Source organism: Rhopilema esculentum, chromosome 4 (assembly GCF_057945365.1).
Source record: "Rhopilema esculentum isolate cy_ngs chromosome 4, ASM5794536v1, whole genome shotgun sequence".
Taxonomy (NCBI): Eukaryota; Metazoa; Cnidaria; class Scyphozoa; order Rhizostomeae; family Rhizostomatidae; genus Rhopilema; species Rhopilema esculentum.
The window spans coordinates 13,120,079-13,141,978 of NC_142818.1; the positions used below are offsets into that span (position 1 = coordinate 13,120,079).

Sequence of the window (21,900 nt, forward strand, 5' to 3'; positions counted from 1 at the left end):
CTTATAGTCTTATATATTGCTCTAATCCTAGAAAATAAATTTAAGATTTTTTGTAAAATTTCAAAATTTTACGGATTTTCGGAAAAACCATTGTTTTTTTGGAAAATTCTCAGACTTGAGTTGTGGGTAATTCTCAAACTTTTAGCAACATAAATTACTTGTACTAAAATACTTATCGTAATTTCGAGGGGCAATTCACTTTTGAAAAGAAAATACTATATTTGGTTACAGAAATTGTTCAATATTGGTCATAAATTATATCTTTATTTGCTTTTGAAGACCGGTACAGTGCCAATTTTGTGCCTATCACCAGATTTGTGAAAATTTTGTCCTAGATTTGAAAATTTATGCAGTTATATTGCTTAAGGTAGTAACTTCATTCTACCCTTGTACTGAGGTACAGGTGTCAGGGACTTCACAGTATGGAGAAACAGAGACAAAATTGTGCATTTCAAGTATCTTTCCAGCCAAGTCAAAAGTTATGTGTTTTTCTCTCCTACACTAATATTAAATGCTTCCATTTGATTGAATAAATCAAAGAACCTTTGTCGGAAAATTTTTCTTTTTGCCCCCTCTAGAATTCATTCGCCACAACGCCCCTGCCCGCTGGGGACTTCATGCGGACCTTTCACTAATGCGTTTGTTGCTGAAGACATACTAAGGAAATTTTCTCATGAAACTGGCAGTCTCCTTCGCAGTTGATATTGTTCATCACAGGAGCTCGCGCCTTTTGCATCAAGACCAAGTTTAAATTTAAAGAAATTTCAGTGAATGGCATTCCAACACTGCCCAGAGTTATGGTATTTTATTTAGCTTCTAAACGCATAATGTCTGGCAGTGAAAAAAAAATTCGCATTATATATTTTTCGAAAAGGGGCACTTGTTTATACTTTTTGCAAACAGAGAGGCTTGTGCCCTCGTGGCCACCGTGGCTCCAGCGGCCCTGGATTTACATGATTTACTTACGTTGATTTAACATCTCCAAAACGATTTTTTCAAATTGACCAAACACCCCAATTCAAACGAAATCTAATTCTTGAAAGTATTTACTTAGTTGGCTCGCTGTGCTCCACCGCAGTACCTGCTGTTCGTGGAAATAGGTGTCCGAAGTCGACAGTGAAGATGTTTTGCAGCGCCAGCTCTGTTCAAGGGAAGTCAGGCCAAAAGGGTTAAAGTGTGCCAAAACCAAGACCTATCATACAAGATGGTGGAAATATGACTTTAATTATAATGTAGACAGAACTCAAGCAATTGGAAGTTATCGAGGACTGTTAATCACAAAAATGGCGGAAGACCATGTTGTTGATGCAGCGGAGATTGCTGCAATCATGACCGCTCTAACTATTGGAACAACAATGACTAAGTTACCATCAAGAGCTAAAGGAAGACCAGAGCAGAGAACTTTTCAGCTGAATCTGAAAGAATTTAAGATTTCTTGGTTCCGTGGAGCTGGAAGCAAGGAGGAAGAATCGAGTACGTTATGAATCCGATTATTGATCTCGTCTGGTTAATTCATTTCCTGTTTAGCGACTTTCCAACCTATTCTTCCCATAAATTTAATCCAAAATTTGAAAGAGATTTGCTTTTCCGGCCGATATTCATCTTTGTTTCTTTTTGTAATGTAACCTGCCAAATGGGCCCAGAATTTCCTCCATAATTTTTATTTCCTCATAAAATTTATGCCTGTTAAGTAACGTTTTAGACACCTTTTTGGTTGAAACCTGAACTTTGTAGTCGATTTTTTTATATTATTTGTAGTATATATCGAAGAAATCAAAGAAATAAGGAGAGGATGCTCCTCAAAAGATTTCCAGAGGCAAGCTGATCTCCTGAGAAGAATTGATCCAAATTGTTGCTTTGTTGTGGTCTATGGAAGTAGTTTCAAATTGAAGACCTTATCATGCCTAGGTCAGTTACTTTTCAAACCAATGTATTTCTGGAAAGCATAAAGATATCAAAATTATGAAAGATATAATTGTTGTTCAAGATTATAAAGGATTTTTCTATTATTCTTAATTTAATGAAATAATTGATGTATTGACACATTTTTGAATTAAATTATTCCCAGATCATCTGAAAAATGTGTCTAGGAATGTGCAAATAGAAGACTGACTTTGGTTGCAATGTTTATTCAACATTACTGCATTTGTTTCCAATGTTTGTTTAACCATCTCATTGTTGAAAAGGAACACATAATGCCACACATTTTTGGGTTTTGTTGATATTTTTTCTCATAATTAATTGATGATGTCTTTAGGTTTCCTTTTCAAAACAGAATTAGTATCATTACTCTATACACAAAAGATTTCACTTGTTTTCCCATGTAATCAATTTGTTGTAATCAATTTTAACTTGTAAAGTAAGAATTAAAACCAGGTGGCATTTCAATTTTATAGACATATTTTGTGTTGCCTTATTGTCATCAATTATGATTAATTTTTTGATTAATAGTTAACGTAACAATTTGATTAAATTGAAGCACAAAATGGAAATGAGAAGGAATGCTGGGTTAAAGGTCTTATCCTTTTGAAATGGAAGAATGAGTATGAAAGGCCTTCAATTTTAATTGCAAGGTAATAAATATCATTTGGTTTTGGTTTATACGACAGATGTCAAATTTAAAAGTTTGCATTCCGATTTGATATAAGAAATTGCTGCAAAAAATGCTTTAACAGCTAATAAAGCAAACAATTTTTGTTGCCCAATGAAAATTGTTTTATAGACACCTAGACATCACCCCAGTTCTAAATTACTTTCTTGTTTTCCACATCTTTACAGTAACTTTAAGTAGTTTCTGTTCATGCTTTTTATTTTTCATATGGATCGTTTGATTCATTTGAAGTGTGCTTTCCTTTCTCTTATAAAACAACAGACTTGCATTGCTAAAAATTTACAAGAAAATAATATTTGTAAGATTTTACTTAAATCCCTTTGTAAGAGAGCACTTACTTCAAAATTGGCGAAAGGTGCACAATGCCTGTTTATGGACAAAGGCTATGAAATGATTTTATGTTGAACTAATTATTGATTATATTTAATTCTATCAGATAAGTCTTTGCAAGCTCTTGTTTTTTCCTCAGATGGCTTCATAGAGAATGGAACAGCATTCCAAGATCAGATATGGAAAAGTATGATTCTCAACTTTAGAAAAAGTTTTTATCTAAATGTTGTTTAGTTCTATTGAGTTCTAAGATGTTTAATCAATTTAGGGGCTGTTATCAATCTTCAACCGTTTACTCCCAAAGGCTTTGCAGTGATGGAAAGACTTTACAATACCCTTTCCTAAATACTTTAAAGTATAGAATTAGAACATTTGGTAAATATATTAGTATAGAGTTTGAGCTATCAATTAAAATATAGTTAGAGTTGCAAAAAAATAAATTTTAATTTGACTAGGCTAATCCAAGTAAAGTAAACCATTTACTCTGAATGAAAAAATGTTCAACTGAAGAGACAAGATTGCTTCCATGAAGGCAATTAAAGGATACTTGATGTTCACAAGCAGCAGGTCTGCACTCATGCAAGCTATTGATCACTCAAGCAATTTGCTGTTTATTGTTATTGATCAATGGATTACTTTGTCATCCAGTTATGCATGTGTCTCTTCTCTACAGGATGAGCTTAAGAGAGTATAAAGCATTTTTACAAAGAGCAAATATAAGACTGCCTAACAACAAAGTCAAGAAGCATTATCAGGTAATTCTTATTACCAGCATCTATTCCTTTGAAATAATTATTCTATTATTATTTCATTTGTGTCAAAATATCATTTAACAGGAAATTCAGTCTCGAAAGTTATGACATAGGACAGAAGATACATTGTGCAAATCTTAATCAATGTTAGCCAATTGCTTGTATAAAAAACCAAAGTAAAAAATTTTTTTTCTTAAAATCCACCACATCTTTGTGAAGCAATTCTTTTTCATTGTTGAAAGTTTCAGTTACATTAGGTTGATTTCAGGTTAATTCCCATATGCTGTGCTTTGTTACTTGCAAGTTATCACAGTTTCATAGCAGAATATTGGTAAATAAAGAGAAAAATTGTAATGTTATTTACAATCTATCATCACTCTTAAAATTTAATCTGGGCAGGTGCTTGCAGGCTTGCATACTCTTCTATGCCCAAAACTGATTTTTTTGTAGTATTGATGCTGGCGATGATTTTTTTGGCTCTGATAAGGATCTACATCTGATACTCTCAAAACAATTGGTTCTTTCAATACCAATGTCTAATACAGTGAACAATAGTGTTTAGTTAGTCAGGTTTCTAAGAAACATAAGCTATTTTGTTTAGTTATTATGATTTACAGGCAAAACTTTTTGCAGAGGAAACGCTTTATTCTGCAAAATTTTTGATGCCAAAGTCCGTCTCATGAAGAAATGCATTTTTGAAAATACACAAAATGGCTACAGTTAACAAGGCATTGCCTTTAAATTCGAAATTTTTTGTAGATTATACTTGTTCGCGCAGTTTTTCTACCTGCGTATGGATGGTACCTCCTTCGAAAAAGTTTTTTGAGCCTTGGCTAATTAAATTTTCCCTTTCAATACATTGTATTGGGAGTTTCAAATACGATTTTTGTGTATAGTCACACCTGAGTGTTTTGTGTAAATGTAACCTCAAATGAAAGTTGTTGCTGGTAGCTCTTTTTTTACCCCAAAAATATAGGTTTGAATTTTGAAGCGCCTATCATTGAAATCTGTTGTGTTATTGGTGGATATGTGACTTTATCACTGATTATTTCATGCATTTTAATGTGTTTTAGGATTCTATTGAAGACAAAAAGGGAAATATGGATGCAACTGGATTTTACAAAGCATATAGATCACTGATGTTCTCCACAAGTGTATGTTTTTATTTTGTAATATAAATCATTATATGTGAGATTCACTCAATGTATGTAAGTGCTACATTGGCAGATAGCATCTGTGTGTCAAACCTAAAATGCCCAACAAATTAGTTGATTCATATAAAACACTTTATATTCTTATGAAAATATTTTCTCCTGCTTAGCCCAGCTGTTGTGAAAGAACCGAACAGACTTGCCATTAATAAGCCCTCATGTTTCCTGTATTTCTATCCAAACAAGAGACCTCAAGTATATTTTTTTCCGGCCTTTCATTGTCGTGTTGGTCTAGTAAGGGCCGAGACAGAAAATACGTGATAAAATGTTTTTATTTGTTTCAGTTTATGAATATTCTTTTTAACGCATTAATCTTGGTGCTTTTCCCCTAATTTATCACTTGACATTTGCTAGCAAACATTGTTTCACCCATTGATAGCAACATTTTGCAGTATGTCTTCAAAATCATATAATTTTGAATCAAATTAAGAATGCGTAAATTCAACAACTTCGTTTGTCAAGGTTTGTCAAAATTTTCTTCTCACTGTTTGCGAAATCAAACTAAACTGGCAGCATTTTTATGGAAATTATGTTTTTCCACGTTTTACCCTCGATATCATTTTGCTTTTAGATTGGGGATCGTTTTCAAGACTACTTTATCCGCAGCGATGAGGGGTTTGAAGAATTATTTCTTTCAACAACATTAATTTTGTTTATTTTGACTTCATTTGTTTCTATGTTATTTCTTTTTCGCCAATAATTCAAAATCCTAAACCCTGTGTACTTTAATTAGTGGCCATAATGTCGAACAGAATTAATCACCTTCTAGCAAGCCAATACGGCATAAAAGGCAATAAAAGGTGGATAATTACGAACTGTGTGGACGGAAGGCTATGGCTTGAAAGCAAATGCTTTTTAAGATTGTCTGACTACATGGTTTTTGTCTTCGTAATTAAAAATACAAGCTTTCTTGCTGTGCTCTTACTTTTCAGTGTCATTTCCAGTGATCATGTTAAAAGCTGGATCGAAATTTCTTAAATCTTTAAACCTTGCAAATGTTTTTAAAGTTAGCTGTGCACTAACTAAATCTAAAGCTTGTTTAATTCTAATATTCCCTTTGTGTTTCACTTTAACTAGGTCTTATATGACTGCAGCACAGTTCCAAAGATTTTTGATTGAGGAGCAAAAAGTAAGGATTCTAGCCACATGGCTCATACTGGGCTTTTTCATCCGGATTTAATATTTTAAGTTTTTTTGCGGCCAAATATGACTTGCTGATTGTAGTAACAAAATCGTACATTAAGCCGTGTTTAAGTACAGGGAAATGTTATCTATTTTGTACCATTTGATTATGTTTCGTTCCGTTGCAAATCAAATAGGTATAGTTGAAATATCTTATGTAATTGCAATTTTAAGATTTTTCGTTTGTATGTAACAGCACCCTAGCAAATTGAAGATGAAGATGAAGCAGTTGAGGAATACTTTGCTTCGCTAGAGAAAATAAAGTGTTATGCTGCTGAATCTCTATCGACACAATTTCCTTTGTTTTCAGGATCAAAAGGCTCAATACTTAACCTACGTACATGATCTGATGAAGAGCGTTTTACCTGAAGAAACTACTCATGATACATCTGTCCTGTACTTTACTACATTACAGGTACACAATAGCTTGTATGTGTAAAGACCTTAGTTATATGTCTATACCGTATTTGGGCCAAATCGTAAAGACTTTTGTAACATTTATGTGTTAGTCAACTTCCAATTGTTGTTTCTCATAGATTGTCACTGTGTTTCTGATTTTGAAAATGAATATCCTTAAATAGACGGTCGAATAAATTTTAAATTCTTTGTCTATCATAATTATGTGTCCCTTTTGATTCACCTGTTGAGCAGACAGAAGGATCAGATTTTGCATTTCTTGCATTATCATCACCCACCACAACCTTGCTCTAACCTTCAGACTGAAACCTGCGTAATATCTTTTCAGGTATCGGTCAAACCGCATAGGCTTTTCTTCCTGAAAATTTCCTGATTTGTTATGGCCAGAGATTTTGCTCGTCATTAATTGACTTCCGATTGACTACCATGAAAATTCCTTACATTATGGTACATTTTTTCAATGCTAGACATATTCTTAAAACCTCAGATAAAATGAATTGAAGTATATGTTTAACGGATGATGTAACCAATGAGAAAACGCTTTGTGTCCGTATTTTGCTTAGAAAAGGTATTGTCGTTGATATGTCATTGATTTGCCGTTTAGCAATGACCACAAAAGTTATTCGCAACTCCAACCATATATAAAACTGAATTTGAAACAGGATGAAAACTGAATGCCAACAATTCAGTAAGGGGCCAAAATAGCGATCATTAGGACCAAAGACTTTCCCTACCTACCCCCTGTAAAAACCCCTCTAAACGAGACTTTTGTAACGATATCTTTACTTGCTTCTTATTTACCATCTTTCTTGGTTTTACCTGGGATGATTTGAAAATCAATTCCGTCAATGGTATTGATGCTTTCAAGTGGCATTATCTCTCGCAATCAAAAATTTGAGTGGGCACCTTGATACCCTTCTATGCGTTTACATTGGTTCTGTGTAGTGTTTCTTGGAATATAAGTGATTCGATTTTGGTTTTTCTGCAGTTCTTGGACTATTTGTTCAGCTCATACAATGAAATATTCAACGAGGAACACAATAAAGTTTATCAAGACATGACAAAACCTCTTAACTACTACTGGATTGCATCGTCACACAACACGTACGTCATACAAATTTTGTTTTTCTCTTGGAATTCATTACACAATACAATAAATTTTGCGAAACTGTTTTGGTTCAAAGCTTTTTACCGAGTTTTGTAAACATTTCATAAAACTTTTTATTGGGCTTTATCATAATTGTAGTTCACCATATGAGAATTCAAACTGCTATTCTGAAAAGAATTTATTTGAATTGGTAAAAATTCTTTTTTTCCAATGGCAAAAGAGGAAACATTCTATTTAATAGGAGTAGGAAGCTGCAAGATGTGACCTTTAACGCATCAATGTTAAGTCAATTTCTAAATTGCAGATACCTCACTGGTGGCCAACTGCAGTCAGAGTCGTCAATTGAGGCCTACATTCGATGTCTGAGGATGGGGTGCAGATGTATTGAATGTAACGAAGAGTTTTGCTTCATTTTCACTGATTTTGATTACCCTGAACATTGTCATAATTTGATCGTAACAGCACGCATTGTTTTCAAGCGTGTGTTTGTTCTGTTAATTTACCATTTTCCATTTGTTTCGTTCCAAGTTACTGTCATATGTGAAACAATATTTTTGTAAAAAGTTCTCCCCAAAGCAAGGTTTCGTATTTAGTAGAGGATTATGTTTAATTGGGAAAGATGTAGAAATATGATCATTTTTGTAAACCCCTGTATTCAAATATACCAACATCAAGTATTGATGTATTGTTGCTGTTGTTGATTGCAGTGGACTGCTGGGATGGCAATGGTAAGCCAATCGTTTACCATGGAATGACGTTAACTACAAAAATAAAGCTTATCGATGTCGTAAAGGCAGTTGCTAAAAATGCATTCATAAAAACAGAGTGAGTAAAATGTTGTTGCTACATATATAAAACACAACCCCAAAACGTTTTTGCTTCTTTTTTCTATCCCATCAAAATGACCAAATGACTGGCAGTTTTTTATGGTCTTTTTCGTTTCAGCTACCCTCTGATAATCTCACTTGAAAACCACTGCTCGTTACCACAGCAACAAATGATCGCCAGTTATTTTAAAGAGCACTTTGGAAGTATGTTTCGTTTAATTTTGAATTTTGCTGTTTTGTCCTGTTTTCTTTTGCCATTATGTTGTTTCACAAAATGTTAGATTTGTTATTTCCTGTTAGGTCCTGTTTCCATTCGTGTGTTTAGAAAATTGAACATATCGTATTCAAAATATGTATTTAAACTATTTTGGCTGTAAAAATTTAATACATTGTTTGCTGAAAACGTGAATAAATCTATGGTTTGATAAAACTATTCCAATATTGAGCCTTTCTTTGATATCAAATTGACTTATTTTCAGTCAAATAATTTAATATAAATGCTCAATGCCAATTTGAACTTAACCTTTTCTACTTAATGTTTGTTAACTCATTGAAAGCACCCAACCTCCCTTCTAAACTATCTTCCAGCCTTCCTTCTAGATTACCTTACAGCCTTTCTCAGCCTCCCACTATGCCTACCTCCCAGTCTCCCTTTCACCATCCATCCCGGCCTCCCTTCCACCATCCCTCCTAGCCTCCCATCCACCATTCTTCCCAGCCTCCCTTCTACCATCCCGCCCATCATCCCTCCCAGCCTCCCTTCCACCATCCTTCCCACCATCTCTCTCAGCCTCCCGTCCAGCATTCTTCCCAGTCTCCCTTTCACCATCCATCCCGGCCTCCCTTCCACCATTCCTCCTAGCCTCCCATCCACCATTCTTCCAAGCCTCCCTTCTACCATCCCGCCCATCATCCCCCCCAGCCTCCCTTCCACCATCCTTCCCACCATCTCTCCCAGCCTCCCGTCCAACATTCTTCCCAGCCTCCCTTCTACCATCCATCCCTACCTCCCTTCCACCATCTCTCCCAGCCTCCCGTCCACCATTCTTCCCAGCCTCCCTTCTACCATCCTTCCCACCATCCCTCCCAGCCTCCACACAGTCTCCTATTGAAATTCCCCTCTCGCCTCCATTCTAAGTTCATTTCCAGCATCTCTTCCATGCACCCTATTCTTGAGTAATAGAAATTGTAAAGTTAGCGATTCAGCATTTATATCATAAAGAACAAGAAGAAAATGTATGAGAGGAATGCCGCTAAGGCGACCTATGCATGGTTTCCAAGGTCCTGCCTCCAACTGGCATCGGACGCTCTAGTTATGCTTCTTGCTCGGGTGTTTAAGAAAATATTGATTATTTCTTTCCAGATAACTTCCTGACGGCATCTGTTGATCCGAGTGCTACACTCTTGCCATCCCCAGATCAGTTGAAGAAGAAAGTCATTTTGAAAGTAAATTAACCTACAGGTTTTTCAGCATTAAAGCGTGTTCTCTTGCTTACTGGTGAATCGCCAAGTACGAGAAACACCTGTTCACCATGAGCAACACGTATTTTATTTTATGATTTGTTCAACGATCTGTTGCAGCTAATTTTCATTCTTTCATTCGGAACTAATTAACCGGAACAAACTTATTTGGTTTTAATAAGTACTTTTGCTATTCCTTCTTTTCTGTAAACGTTGCGGGTTAAATCTGGCATTATGTAGGAAAGGAATATTTCGATGGTGCAGCCAAATTCACCTATTTTGTCAATTAGTAGACCTCGGTAGGGGGATGGGGAGGATTGATAAACTATCCATACATGTTCAGATTTATCTAAAAGGGTCCATTCAAGCATCGCTTGTCGGAAATGTATGCTTTTGATCAAATAGAATTTTTTCTGGATGTTTCTAGATGATCCAATAGGATGTTATAATTTGGTAATACTGATATCTTTCATGCTAAAGAATTGGGTGTTGGTTTGAATCAAATTGAATACAATTCTGGTTTTATTGAATAAGCTCTGCAAAGGTTAATGTGGTCAGAAGTTATTTTACTTCCCACATGACAAAATATTAAGCTATTTAACTGTTATTTGGTTGTCTGTTTGTCGCAGAAATAGTAAGACCTTTCTTTTTTAGTTCAAAAAATTGGTTCCTGGAGGTGGCAACAGCAAGCTCAGTGTTTCTGGAGAAATAGGTAGTTTTCAATGGCAGCTAATTTGTTTTTCACATAACACTTTGTGTATTTGAAAATGATTTGTTTTATTTTTCAAGCTCTTAGCAAAATTTGAGAGCTGTACAATTGTTTCCAAGCAGTGTAAAAGATATTTTAGAACATAAGGTTTTTATGGATTTTTGGGGATTTTCTCGAAAATTAAAAGTTTTTTTGCAAAAGGCATACGAGATTTGCATGAAGTGGTATGCCCCCTCCCCCCACTCCCCTCCGACAAAATGCCTGTAACTGTAAGCAAATAAAATTACAGTGTTTAATATGGTTTCGAAATTAAGGTTATCAATGCCATAATTTTTAGGTTTCAAGAATCATTTACCAAACTTGAATCATTTTATTATCTGATTTCATTTTGTGGCCTTTGTTATCATTTAAATTTACTCTTTAAAAAGCACCCGAAGACAATATAACAAGGCTAAAATGCGGACCTTTATACCTGGAAGATGATGCTGATCATGTAAGTCATACATTCCAATCATACTATTCAGATTTTGAATCAAACGAAACAATTACAACATGTATATCAATTTAAAAAAGTCACAAAAGGGTTCATAAGAATGTTTCTATGTGGAATGATGTGCATACCTTTTAATCCAATGTTCAATAAATCATGACGTGCCCCCTTCCTTTATTACTTTTTCATGAAGTACCCATTCCCCCCAATAATCACAAGATTTTCTAATTTGATTGTTTTGATTTTCTTCATTTTTTGATCAAACAACTCCTCTACCGAACTTCCGTACGAAAAGCTAGGCCCCTTTGATTGTTTCTTTGTTGTGTTCATCCTAGAAATGGTACCGCCATCTTTTTGTTCTGACCCCAAATAAGCTTTACTATACGGAGGAGCAAGAGAAACCTCGTGATGATGATGATGAAGAAGAAGAAGGAGGCGAGGACAGACAAAATCGGGTCGATGTAAGAATGATCAGAATTTTTTTTCGAACTACTTTATTTCAAAGAATAAACCCTTTGCTTGGTTTCTAATCCTTTTTTATTGCCGTGTCTAATAGAAGATTTTTCAAGATTATCTAAAATTCATGAGAAACTCGTCCTTTTAGGTAGCGCAAGAAGATTTGCATTTTGATGAGAAGTATGTGTTTTACTCTTTCCTTCGATTGCAATTTTTTCAATTTTATTTCAGTAACATGGTTCTGCATACAACTGAACATTTGGCAACGAAAACTGGTTTACTTTAGGTATTTAACTTTTATGTGCTGCAAGTAGTACTTTGATGAGTACTTCAAAATGCTGAAAGTAGTTTTAGGAAGTGATCTAAATATTCATGAATGGATGTATAGTTTATGTGTAATTTGCTTTGTAAAGAGCTGACGCCTTCGTTTGTAGATGGTTTCATGGAAAAATCGTGCGACGCACTGCTGAACAGCTTTTGATGGATTACCAAAGAGGGGACGGATCGTTTTTGGTTAGAGAAAGTAATATGTTCGTCGGAGATTACTCACTTTCCTTCGTGTATGTATCCTTTGTCTTCGTCGATAATTTCTATCTGGGAAGATTTTAGAAGACTAGAAAAGCTAGCACCACGAGTTTTGCAACTCCAATTTTAATTTGAACAAAATAAATGAAACACAATTTAGGAATGAAAAATTCCGGATTTAGCCTAAGGATATCATGAGGTTAGATTCTGGACGTGGTTTCCTATCTTGCTGGTGTAAGCTCGGGTGCGCACCATCTAATGCCTCTGGGGTTTCTTTTTGCTAAAAGTTGTTGGTTTGGTGGCCTAGAGGGCAACTTTGCCGTATAGACTAAACTGCACTATGATTCAACGGTCTAGACTTCAGGGATTCGACAACCGTAACTGTCGTAACTGTGAATTGTGTTTCGAAGTATGCGATTTTAAACCGATTTATGGGCTGCCATATAGCTTATTAACGCCTGTATCTTTTCTTAGGTACCAAAATAGAGTCCAACATTGTCACATAAAATCAAGGCAAGAGAGTGGCTTATCTAAATACTTTCTTGTTGAACAGCTTACATTTGACAGTCTTTACAGTTTGATAACACATTACCAAATGCATCCTCTCAAAAGCGAAAAGTTTGAATTGGTTCTTGGTGAACCAATACCACAGGTAAGTATGCCTGAGATACTTTTAGTTCTATCTGGAATAATTTTGCTGTCTTTAGCTATAATGATTTCAGGCCGATTATGAAAATAAGAATAATACTTTGGTATTTTTCTTGGGTTTTACCGATTATTATAGCAATGTATGATCATTATTGCGATGTGTTGTCTACAGCCAAACCCTGAATAACTTAATAAAAATATGCATTATTCATATTTCAAAAAAACCAAGGTGTAGAAGAAAATTTCGTGACTTGATTTCTAAGGTTTTTAATTTAGGAACAACATGGTTTAAAAAATCATGTGTTCTGTAATCGGTATAAGAAACTTGTAGAGAAATAGACGAAGCTCTATCTATTTATGTTTGATTGTATGTATTATGTCATCGCTAGTTAAGCAGTGTTGACTTCACCTGAGTCTTCCCGCCTGGCCCTATTAATAATCTGATGTTTTACGTGATTATATGTGAATATGCGATTATACGAGATTATATGTGAATATGCGATTATACGAGATTATATGTGATTATACGTGAGAGGTGAAAATCTTAGTAAGATGATCTAATGTTGTTTTTCTCCTTTTTAGCCAAACGCTCATTTAGAAAAAGAGTAAGAGAACCCTTTCTTTCTTTCTTTCATTTGTTATGTCAACTTTTCGTTCTATTTATCAAGGTCGCGTTGCAAAATGCCACTGTAATGTCTATATCTAATGTGTCTATAATCTATATCTATATCTATATCTATATCTAATGTCTAATGTGTAATGACTGTAATGTCAAGGTCGCGTTGCAAATATTCCCAGCGAAACCGATACTTTGAAATATAAGAAACATTTACTGATGGACACTGTATCGAATAGGCCTGGTAGCATCCATATTGGAAAATTTTGTTTATTCAAATTCAATACTTGTACCTTTAGCTTCCTAATTGCTAGGTCCAGTTTTCTCAACTGCGTATCCATTCAATTGATTTGCAATCTGCTCAGTTGATTTGCAAATCTGCATTCTATTTTATTGCAGTTGGTATCATGAAAATCTCACAAGACAGCAGGCAGAAGACATGCTAAAGAGGCTACAAAAAGATGGCTACTTTCTGGTTCGGAAGAGAGACGACGACAAAGAGTCCTATGCCATTTCTTTCAGGTAATGCTTTCAATCAAAGATTATCCTGTCATTCTTGCTATTCGGCTTTGTATCTAAGACTGTGTAAAATGACATGATTCACGTCATACATGCCTCATGGCTTAGCGAACGGCCATTGTAAAGAAGGCAACTTCAAGGCAATCAATATTTTGAGGTTTGTTAATGGAAGCTCTTGCCTGAAATGGAATTCCGAACAAAATTATCGAAATTTTGCTGTTTTAGAGACAGTTTGGTATAAGTTCTTGTTTTGAATTCCAGAACTGGCGGGAAAGTAAAGCACTGCTTCATAAAACGGGAAGGTCGGTTATTTACAATCGGAACAGCCCAGTTCGAAAGCCTTGTTGAACTGGTGGGATACTACGAGAAATACCCGTTGTTCAGAAAAACCAAGCTGAGATATCCATGTAATCAAGAGGTACCGTTTTTGTATTCCCTTTGTTATCATTTCCGTTTCTAGTCTAGTGTAACATCCCTTTTACTGTATTGTCACCTTGAAAACTCGGTCAAGACACGTGACGCACCACTGACCAATCGTAAGTCACCTAAAGCTCCAAAGGTTAGCCGTTTAACACGACATTCGCCTTCAAATGTTTTGGTAAACAATTTGTTGGTTGAATATTAAACGTGAAAGGATTTTGAGCTTTTGGGATTCTGATAATTTCTTAAATTATAAGATGTTTTTAAGAAGAATTTTTGAAATGTTACATTTTCAATCCTCTATTTGCCAGTAGCCAGCTCAGTTAGTTTTAAAAACGGTTTGTGTCACAAAATGACTTTCAACCAAAGTTAGACATTAATTCTCATAGCATTATTTTCGCAGGTTGTGGAGAAGAAAGGACAAGTGAGTTCTTCAAATTTATTAGAATCGAGCAGTTATTTATCGAATTTATTCAATCTTTGATACAATGTTATTTTTCTGTGAATTTTTCATTATCAATCAAATCAGCTTTGAAGGCGCTGCTCATTTCTCTCGAAGGCCCCCGCAGAAGCAGATGACGACTCATACAGAGAGTGCTACACCCGACCAAATGTTTTTCAGACAAACGTACGTAACTTTGCTTTAGTCAAAAACTTTGCTGTAAGCCAAAAATTTTACTTCGCCATTTGCAGCCATAACTCACTTCTTTAAAAACCCACCGTTCCTGTTGCTGTTTATTTGAATCGTTTAGTCCTGATTTATACAGGTTTTCTTGTTTAACTAATCGCAAACATTAGGTAACTTATCGCATGCCTTCGCTAGTTCTGTTTCTTTTCTTTCTTTACCTGAACGAAATAGTATACAGAGCAAACATTTTTTAAGTGTCGTGTGCTTAATCCGCCCTCTCCATAATGATGCGTTATCTAAGCCTTATGTGTGCTTGTTCTTATTACTTTCAGCCCGTGTGCAGAGCATTGTGGGATTATCACGCGCAAAAAGATGACGAAATGACCTTCTGCAAAGGCGCTTTCATAACAAACGTAGTTAAATATGATGGCGAATGGTAAGAACTGTTACCTTTAGTGTAAAGTGGGAACATTGTTTTAGTTATTTCAGAAGCTGATTCTGTTGAAAGGAGCTACTCTCTCAGAGAGCAAATAACTTGGATTGAAACATGCTTGTTTAAAGTATGCTAAAATCATTTCCTGTCACGTGCAACCACAGATGAAACATTGAATGATAATGTCGCAAACCGAAGGATGAAAAAAGCGATTACTCAACATTAAAATGCTCTTTGAAAGCTTGTAGTGTGCCTTTTATTATCAGGTGCTCTCCTTAAAAAAACATTTCTAAATAGTTTGTTGTTATTCTTAAGGTGGCGCGGTGACTATGGAGGGCAAACAGACAAGTGGTTTCCTGCGACCTTTTGCGAGGAGATCAACATAGCCAATGGAGTGCAGCAAGCCCCGGAAACAGCCCAAGCTGCTTTCGATGCAGACGTAAGAACTTCTTCGCTAATTTTGAAAATTTCAAGCATGTCTTCTCAATACCCGTGATTTCATCGCCTCTGCATTTCTCTATTTCACTTCAGAAATGATTGATGTATAAGTTGTCAACCATTTTGTTTTTCGCAATCCAGGACAAACGGAACGAATCTCCTCTTGGTGAAATGCCGCAAGGGGCTCTTGATCTCAATGGCTGTGTCGTTGGTATGCATGCTACTTTATTCAGCTTTTTGCAATGTCTGCTGTTACGATCAGGCCGAAATTAGATTACAAATTATGGTAGTCTTTCTTCTTAAAAAATAAGCAATGTTGGTTTATACTTTGGTTTGCGTTTTCAAATTTTCTAAGAAATGGCAAATATGCCCTTTTAAAAAAACTGTATATTTGTTTCAAGTATTAGTGAAAAATCCCAGAAAAAGTTTTTATACATTTCTTTTATGTTTTCTTATATCACTTATTGACCAACACCAAAGCCTGCTCTCCCCGGCATGGTCGAAGGACGGTCCGCGTAGGCTGAGCCATCCTTCCATTCTGCTGTTGCAATTATACATGCCCATTTTAATGAAAGTTGAAATTCCCCATCTAAAATAAGCTACTCATTGTTCGTCTTTCCAGAGAAAATCCCATCTCGCATTGGAAATCCAATGTTTTCCATCAAATCATACCCTGGACTAATCGAATGCGCAGCCGAGACCGAAGAGGTATTTTCAGTTCTTTTTTATTTTTACATCAGTCAATGGTACTGTACTGCGATACGAGTACCTTAAAAGCTCTCCTAACCCCCCCCCCCCTCTTTATAAATCCCCCCCCCCCCCACCTTATCAAACAAAAATTTAAAATAAGATTAGAGCGTTCTTGTTTTAGGAAATTGACGAATGGATTAAAAGTATCCGTGAGGCTTCAACTCAAGCTGAAGAATCACTGCTGAAGATTCGAGAACTCGTTGAGCAGAAAAACATTGCGAAGGAACTATCTGACCTGGTGATCTACTGTGTCTCTGTCCCGTTCAATCGTACGTTCTTGTTTATCTTATTTCGTTTAAAATGAAAAAATGAAAAAACATTAGGAAGCTGGCGATGCGTGGAATATTTGCTTATTGGTTTTCAGCATACTTGTTGGGATATAGATTTCAATGTTGAGATATGGCAGTTTATGCTGTATCTAATTGTTCCCACTTATTCCAACAGAGTATGAGAAGGGTCAATATTATGAGATGTCATCGATTCCAGAACAGAAAATAGAAAGATTCATTACTCGTCGCAACCAGGACCTCCGTCTGCTCAAGTATCCTTTTTGTATATTATCAAAATTATTTAATCATTTAGAGTTCTGGTTAAGGAACAAAATATTTTTGTTGAAGTATCACCTATTCTAAGAATAATCTAAAAATTTATCATGGGTGATTAAAACATAGAAGAGACCCTAAGTTTGCTGCTAAATTGGCAAGATTTGCAAGCAAAATTTTAGTATTTTTCTACAACCCGTGGTTTTTAGGTATGGCACATTAATCCAAACACTTTTGTTTGCTTGGGGTGGTGTGTACTTGTTAGTAAGGAACTTTTCTAGTGAAGAACCTCTTGTACACCAATCAAAGCGTAATGTTTTTCTGAGCGAGCTTTTCCAGATACCACAGTCGACAGATGAGCAGAGTCTACCCCAAAGGAACAAGAGTCGATTCATCAAATTATGATCCGCAGCCAATGTGGAGCTTTGGGGTGCAAATAGCCGCCTTGAATTACCAAACACCAGGTATGCTATTCTTTAGTCCCTAACACCTCCCAATATGTTCATCCTATGCGGCAAAGATAGAATCCCTACAAAGCTCCTTTTTACTAAAGTCAATGCTATGTGTGTTCGCAACGAAAATCTAAACCCAAAAAGACCCCTGTTTTGAAATGCTTCTATTTGTGATTTTTACCGAAAGATCGAAAAGGTTATTCATGCCTTATCTTGTTTGTATTTTTCTTTTGAATTATGCGCAAATATTTCCTCGTGCTGCTGTTATCCGAAAATGCAAAGTTGATGGTTTGGTAACAATCTCCTTTTGATATTATTATTGTCTTGAAAACTCTTCTACGATATTTTTAGATCGACCTATGCAAATAAACAATGGAATGTTTATGGAGAATGGAGGGTTGGTGCATTTTGTATCTTAGTGTATCCAATTTTCGTCTTAAAATACACGCTTACTTTTAGTGGCCTAGAGCCTACAACGTCATGCGGTTTTAATCTACTTGCTGTCAATGTAGAAATCATGACTAAAAAGCCAACTACACAAAGTTACTTGCTGAATCTACGATATGTATATTGTTTTTCTGTACTCCGTCCCTCTAGTTTTTTTTCCGCCTCCATAATTGTTTCACTGCCTGATTTTTTTGGAAGATAGCACGAGATGAAAAAGCAGCCATTTGCGAATCCATAAAGTCCAAACGTGTTCTATGGCTCACTAATTCTGAGCTAAGGCATACCTTGCTTTACATGATATCACGTAAGGACATAAGATCAAAATTTTGGCGCTTTTTTATTATCAGAATATTTTCTTTGGGAGACATCGATCATTTAACCACGCCATTCTTTGTTAAATGGAACCTTTAAACTAGAGTTCAGTTGTCGCAGAACAAAAGTCCTGTCTCACTTTGTGTCATTTGTGGCATGCATTTTTTAATATCTCCGTCAATTCTGGCGATTCTCAGTTCTCCTGGCCTGTTTCTTTTAGGCAATGTTTTCGAAATTAACATTTACGGCACAATTAAAACCTTTGACGCGAGTCCTAATGGTTCAATATTGCCTACTTCATCATTTTTGGCATCTAAGGTACAAGTAAACATGGCCTTCATTTATCACCTGTCTTGATTATATATCTTCGATTCTATACCTAGATGTGGCTATGTCCTAATGCCTGATTTCATGAGAGTCGAAGGGTATGATCCGCACAACAAGGACACCTTGGTTGGAGTTGAACCGTGGAATCTGCGCTTGTCCGTACGTCTCTTACTAAGCATTTTCTTTACAACATCCTTTCAGTACTGTCAAATGTCTGAAGACTGTTATATTTATTGTAACTATTACAAGCAAAAATCCAAATAACATTTACTTTTCATTTCCTGTTTTTTTTGTTTTTTTTTCTTTCTTGATACTTGATAAGAGTCTACCTCCTTTCTGGTGCGATTATAAGTTTTCGTTTCTAGTTTTAGGTTTCGTTATAAGTTAAGAATGATTTGATAACGATTTTTTTCAGATATTAGCAGGGCGACATCTTCAAAAGTCAGGCCGCAGCATCACTTCGCCATTCGTTGAAGTTGAAGTCATTGGCAATTCGTACGACAATTCAAACAAATTCAGAACAGTAATGAAAAGTATGTATTTACAGCTGATTTTTCGAGGCAGTAAGGAGATAGAAGGCATGACTGATTTTTTAAAAATAAGAATTTTTTAATTAACAATTGGTTAAAGCGAAGAATCAAGCGATTAGTGAAACGAATGAGAACCTAGGCACACTGTCGTGGTTTCGAGGATTGTTTCGGTGGGGTAGAATTTTGAACATTTATGGAAAAACCTAGCCTTTTTAAGAGACAGTTTCGACAATCATCTTATTTTTTCGTGTTTCGATCGGTGTCCGAGTCGATAAAACCGGCTCCTTTTAAAATCACTCAAAACCCTCTTTGCAGAATTCTCTTAGTAGGATCTGTTTTCAGAATGGATTGAGAATCCGTTGTTTTAGATAATATTTTTTAGCGTGTCAAGAGATCGAAATTTGATGTCACAAAAAAGCTGTAACTAAATAGATCCTTTATGATTGATTGTTTTATTTTTGCTTCTTAAAGGAGATAATGGTTTAAACCCAGTATGGAATCAGACATTCGATTTTGACGTCATCTGTCCTCCCGTCGCAAAGATTCGTTTCCTCGTGCAAGATGAGGATATGTTTGGCGATTCCAATTTTGTCGGGCAGTCAGTATTTCCGCTAACAAGCTTGAAAGCAGGTACCTCTACAAAAAATATTAAATTAGAAGTTTTATAAAAGTATTTGCTAAAGGTGAAAAATATCAAAATGCATATACGTTTGGTGGGTTGAAACGTATTTGCTGTTGTCTTGGATCATAGACTAAGAGTTATGAGATCAAATGTAGTAGCACTGGAAAGCAACCCAAAGGAAAACAAATCTGACGTAATGTCTGTCATGTTACATCTGGGGCCCGGCACCAGCTTTTGAATACAACCTCTTTTTACTCAAGAGAAAAGGCGATGAATTGCATCTGCATTCGCTGAATTATAGTAAGGAATGTGTTATTTCTGTTACAACTGGCAGGCATCTTGAACCATTCTGTGGTAACTTGGTCAATGGTACAGCAACCCCTTTATTGGCCTTGTCACGAAGCTACAAACAAAGAGATTCATTTCACCTTTATAAAACGTGACTGGTTGAAGTTTCTTGTTTGATTCACCCCGCATGTGTCTAATTGCAAACTTATTTTTTGCTGGTGTTTTTCAACAATATTCAAAAAAGTTTCTTTGAGATAATGGATCTATGTGTATTTACGCTGGTATTGCCAAAAGTTTTATTGCTTATCATTTGTTTCCAGGTTACCGCTCTATTGGCCTCAAAAACGCCTACGGAGAAGAAATTTTCCTGTCCGCCCTCCTCATTCATTTGGAAATAAGAAATGCAAAGGTATACTGCTTGATATTGTTGTCAATTGATCAGCCTCAAAGTGGCAATGAGAACGTTAAAGATACAAGATTCACTAAACGGCCTAGAACTATACTCATAAAAACCGTACAGATAAGTATTTGAGTATTAAATAGTGAAAAACTCCCAATTTTAGATTAAAAAAATTAGGATTTCGCAAAATTTTATTTCTTTCAATATTGTTTTGTATTTAATTTTTTTAATTGTGAGATACATAAGATGGAGGATTTAAATAAATGAGTAAATATTTTTGTTAGTCTTTCTAGTTGCTCACAATTTTAGAGGAAATTGTTTTTTGTAGGACGATAAGGAGTACGCCTCAATTCAGCAAATTCGCGATCAGATGCAGAATCTAATGGAGAGGCAAGGCCTGAGTGAAAACACTGAGCAGGAGACTACTTTCCAGGAACAGATAGCGCGCTACCAATCACAGCTTTCACAGCTAACTCATGAAAGAGAGGCTAGGCACCAGGCAAGAGACTTCGTTCAACATCCTTACTATGGCCAAAGTTGAGGTTTTGTTAGTCGCTTTTTTATCAAGACCGAGACTAGCTACCCACTGCTCCGTTTATAGGTGCATTTTTTGCTTCAGAATAAAGCAGAAAGGTTCTGAGAGCTGCCTTCGTCTTAGATATACCCACTCGTAATGGAATTTTAAGCAGACTTGCTATTTTGCACCAAGATTGATTGCGTTTTATAGGTGTAGAAGGAACACGATTCTTTGTCGTTTTATATTTAGGTACGTTTTAGATGTATTTGTAATTTATGCGAATTGCATTTCCGGAAAATAGTAGAGAAGAACATACTATGCATAAGACACGTAGCGTTATGGTTTGTTAACCAGAAAGAATAATGCAAATAAGGGCACGGGGAGCTTTCATTCGGAATTTTAATCTTCTCTGCAAGAGAACCTGAACCAACCTGTTTCTCGGCCTATTCTAATCTTTTCATATCTTGAATAATACTGCCCAGGCTGCTGCATAGAAAACTTTTTTCACGTAACTTTATTTTTCTTTAACGTCATAATTCTTTGAGACTCAATCTTTAAAAATCTTTTTTGATTATATCCTAATTTTAAACTGTTAAGCAGTTCGGACATTTAGTGATTCGAATAAAGCAAATTAATGGAAAATGTAATAGCAAGGCAGCCTAGAGAAGTTACACCCCCCTAATGCCTTCCTTATATTTGCAAGGAGGAGCTGGCTTTCTGGTTAAAGCCCTTGTTTTCTTCGAAACTTATTGTATCTATTGATTTCAGAAAGGACCTGTTTAAGTAAAATGGTTACATATTGTTGATTCCTCATATTTCGTGTAATTTTATGATTAGAAGATGATTGAAAATCAAGTGACGTCACAATCCTTCTTGAAGGAGCCGGTTACTTCGAAGCTGGATTCTTTTGGGCTATTGTCTTGGTCACGTGC

The 21,900-nt window shown here is 35.7% G+C and overlaps 1 protein-coding gene across 1 annotated transcript; it reads left to right on the forward strand.

Annotated features, from left to right (window-relative positions):
* Positions 1–1,075: 1,075 nt before the first annotated feature.
* Positions 1,076–21,846, forward strand: LOC135691366 (1-phosphatidylinositol 4,5-bisphosphate phosphodiesterase gamma-1). Its single transcript, XM_065209208.2, has 38 exons — positions 1,076–1,473; positions 1,759–1,908; positions 2,480–2,573; positions 3,081–3,128; positions 3,615–3,696; positions 4,767–4,847; positions 5,476–5,519; positions 5,982–6,033; positions 6,397–6,501; positions 7,492–7,607; positions 7,916–8,001; positions 8,319–8,436; positions 8,557–8,642; positions 9,802–9,884; positions 10,554–10,611; positions 11,037–11,101; positions 11,434–11,559; positions 11,703–11,734; positions 11,989–12,114; positions 12,554–12,731; positions 13,310–13,332; positions 13,743–13,865; positions 14,124–14,280; positions 14,686–14,706; positions 14,842–14,910; positions 15,243–15,346; positions 15,659–15,782; positions 15,923–15,992; positions 16,404–16,489; positions 16,653–16,800; positions 16,976–17,072; positions 17,413–17,537; positions 17,877–17,922; positions 18,668–18,770; positions 19,027–19,144; positions 19,613–19,771; positions 20,372–20,460; positions 20,780–21,846. The coding sequence occupies exons 1-38, from the start codon at positions 1,284–1,286 to the stop codon at positions 20,990–20,992; spliced, it is 3,795 nt and encodes a 1,264-aa protein (XP_065065280.1). The 5' UTR covers positions 1,076–1,283; the 3' UTR covers positions 20,993–21,846.
* The last annotated feature ends 54 nt before the right edge of the window (positions 21,847–21,900 follow it).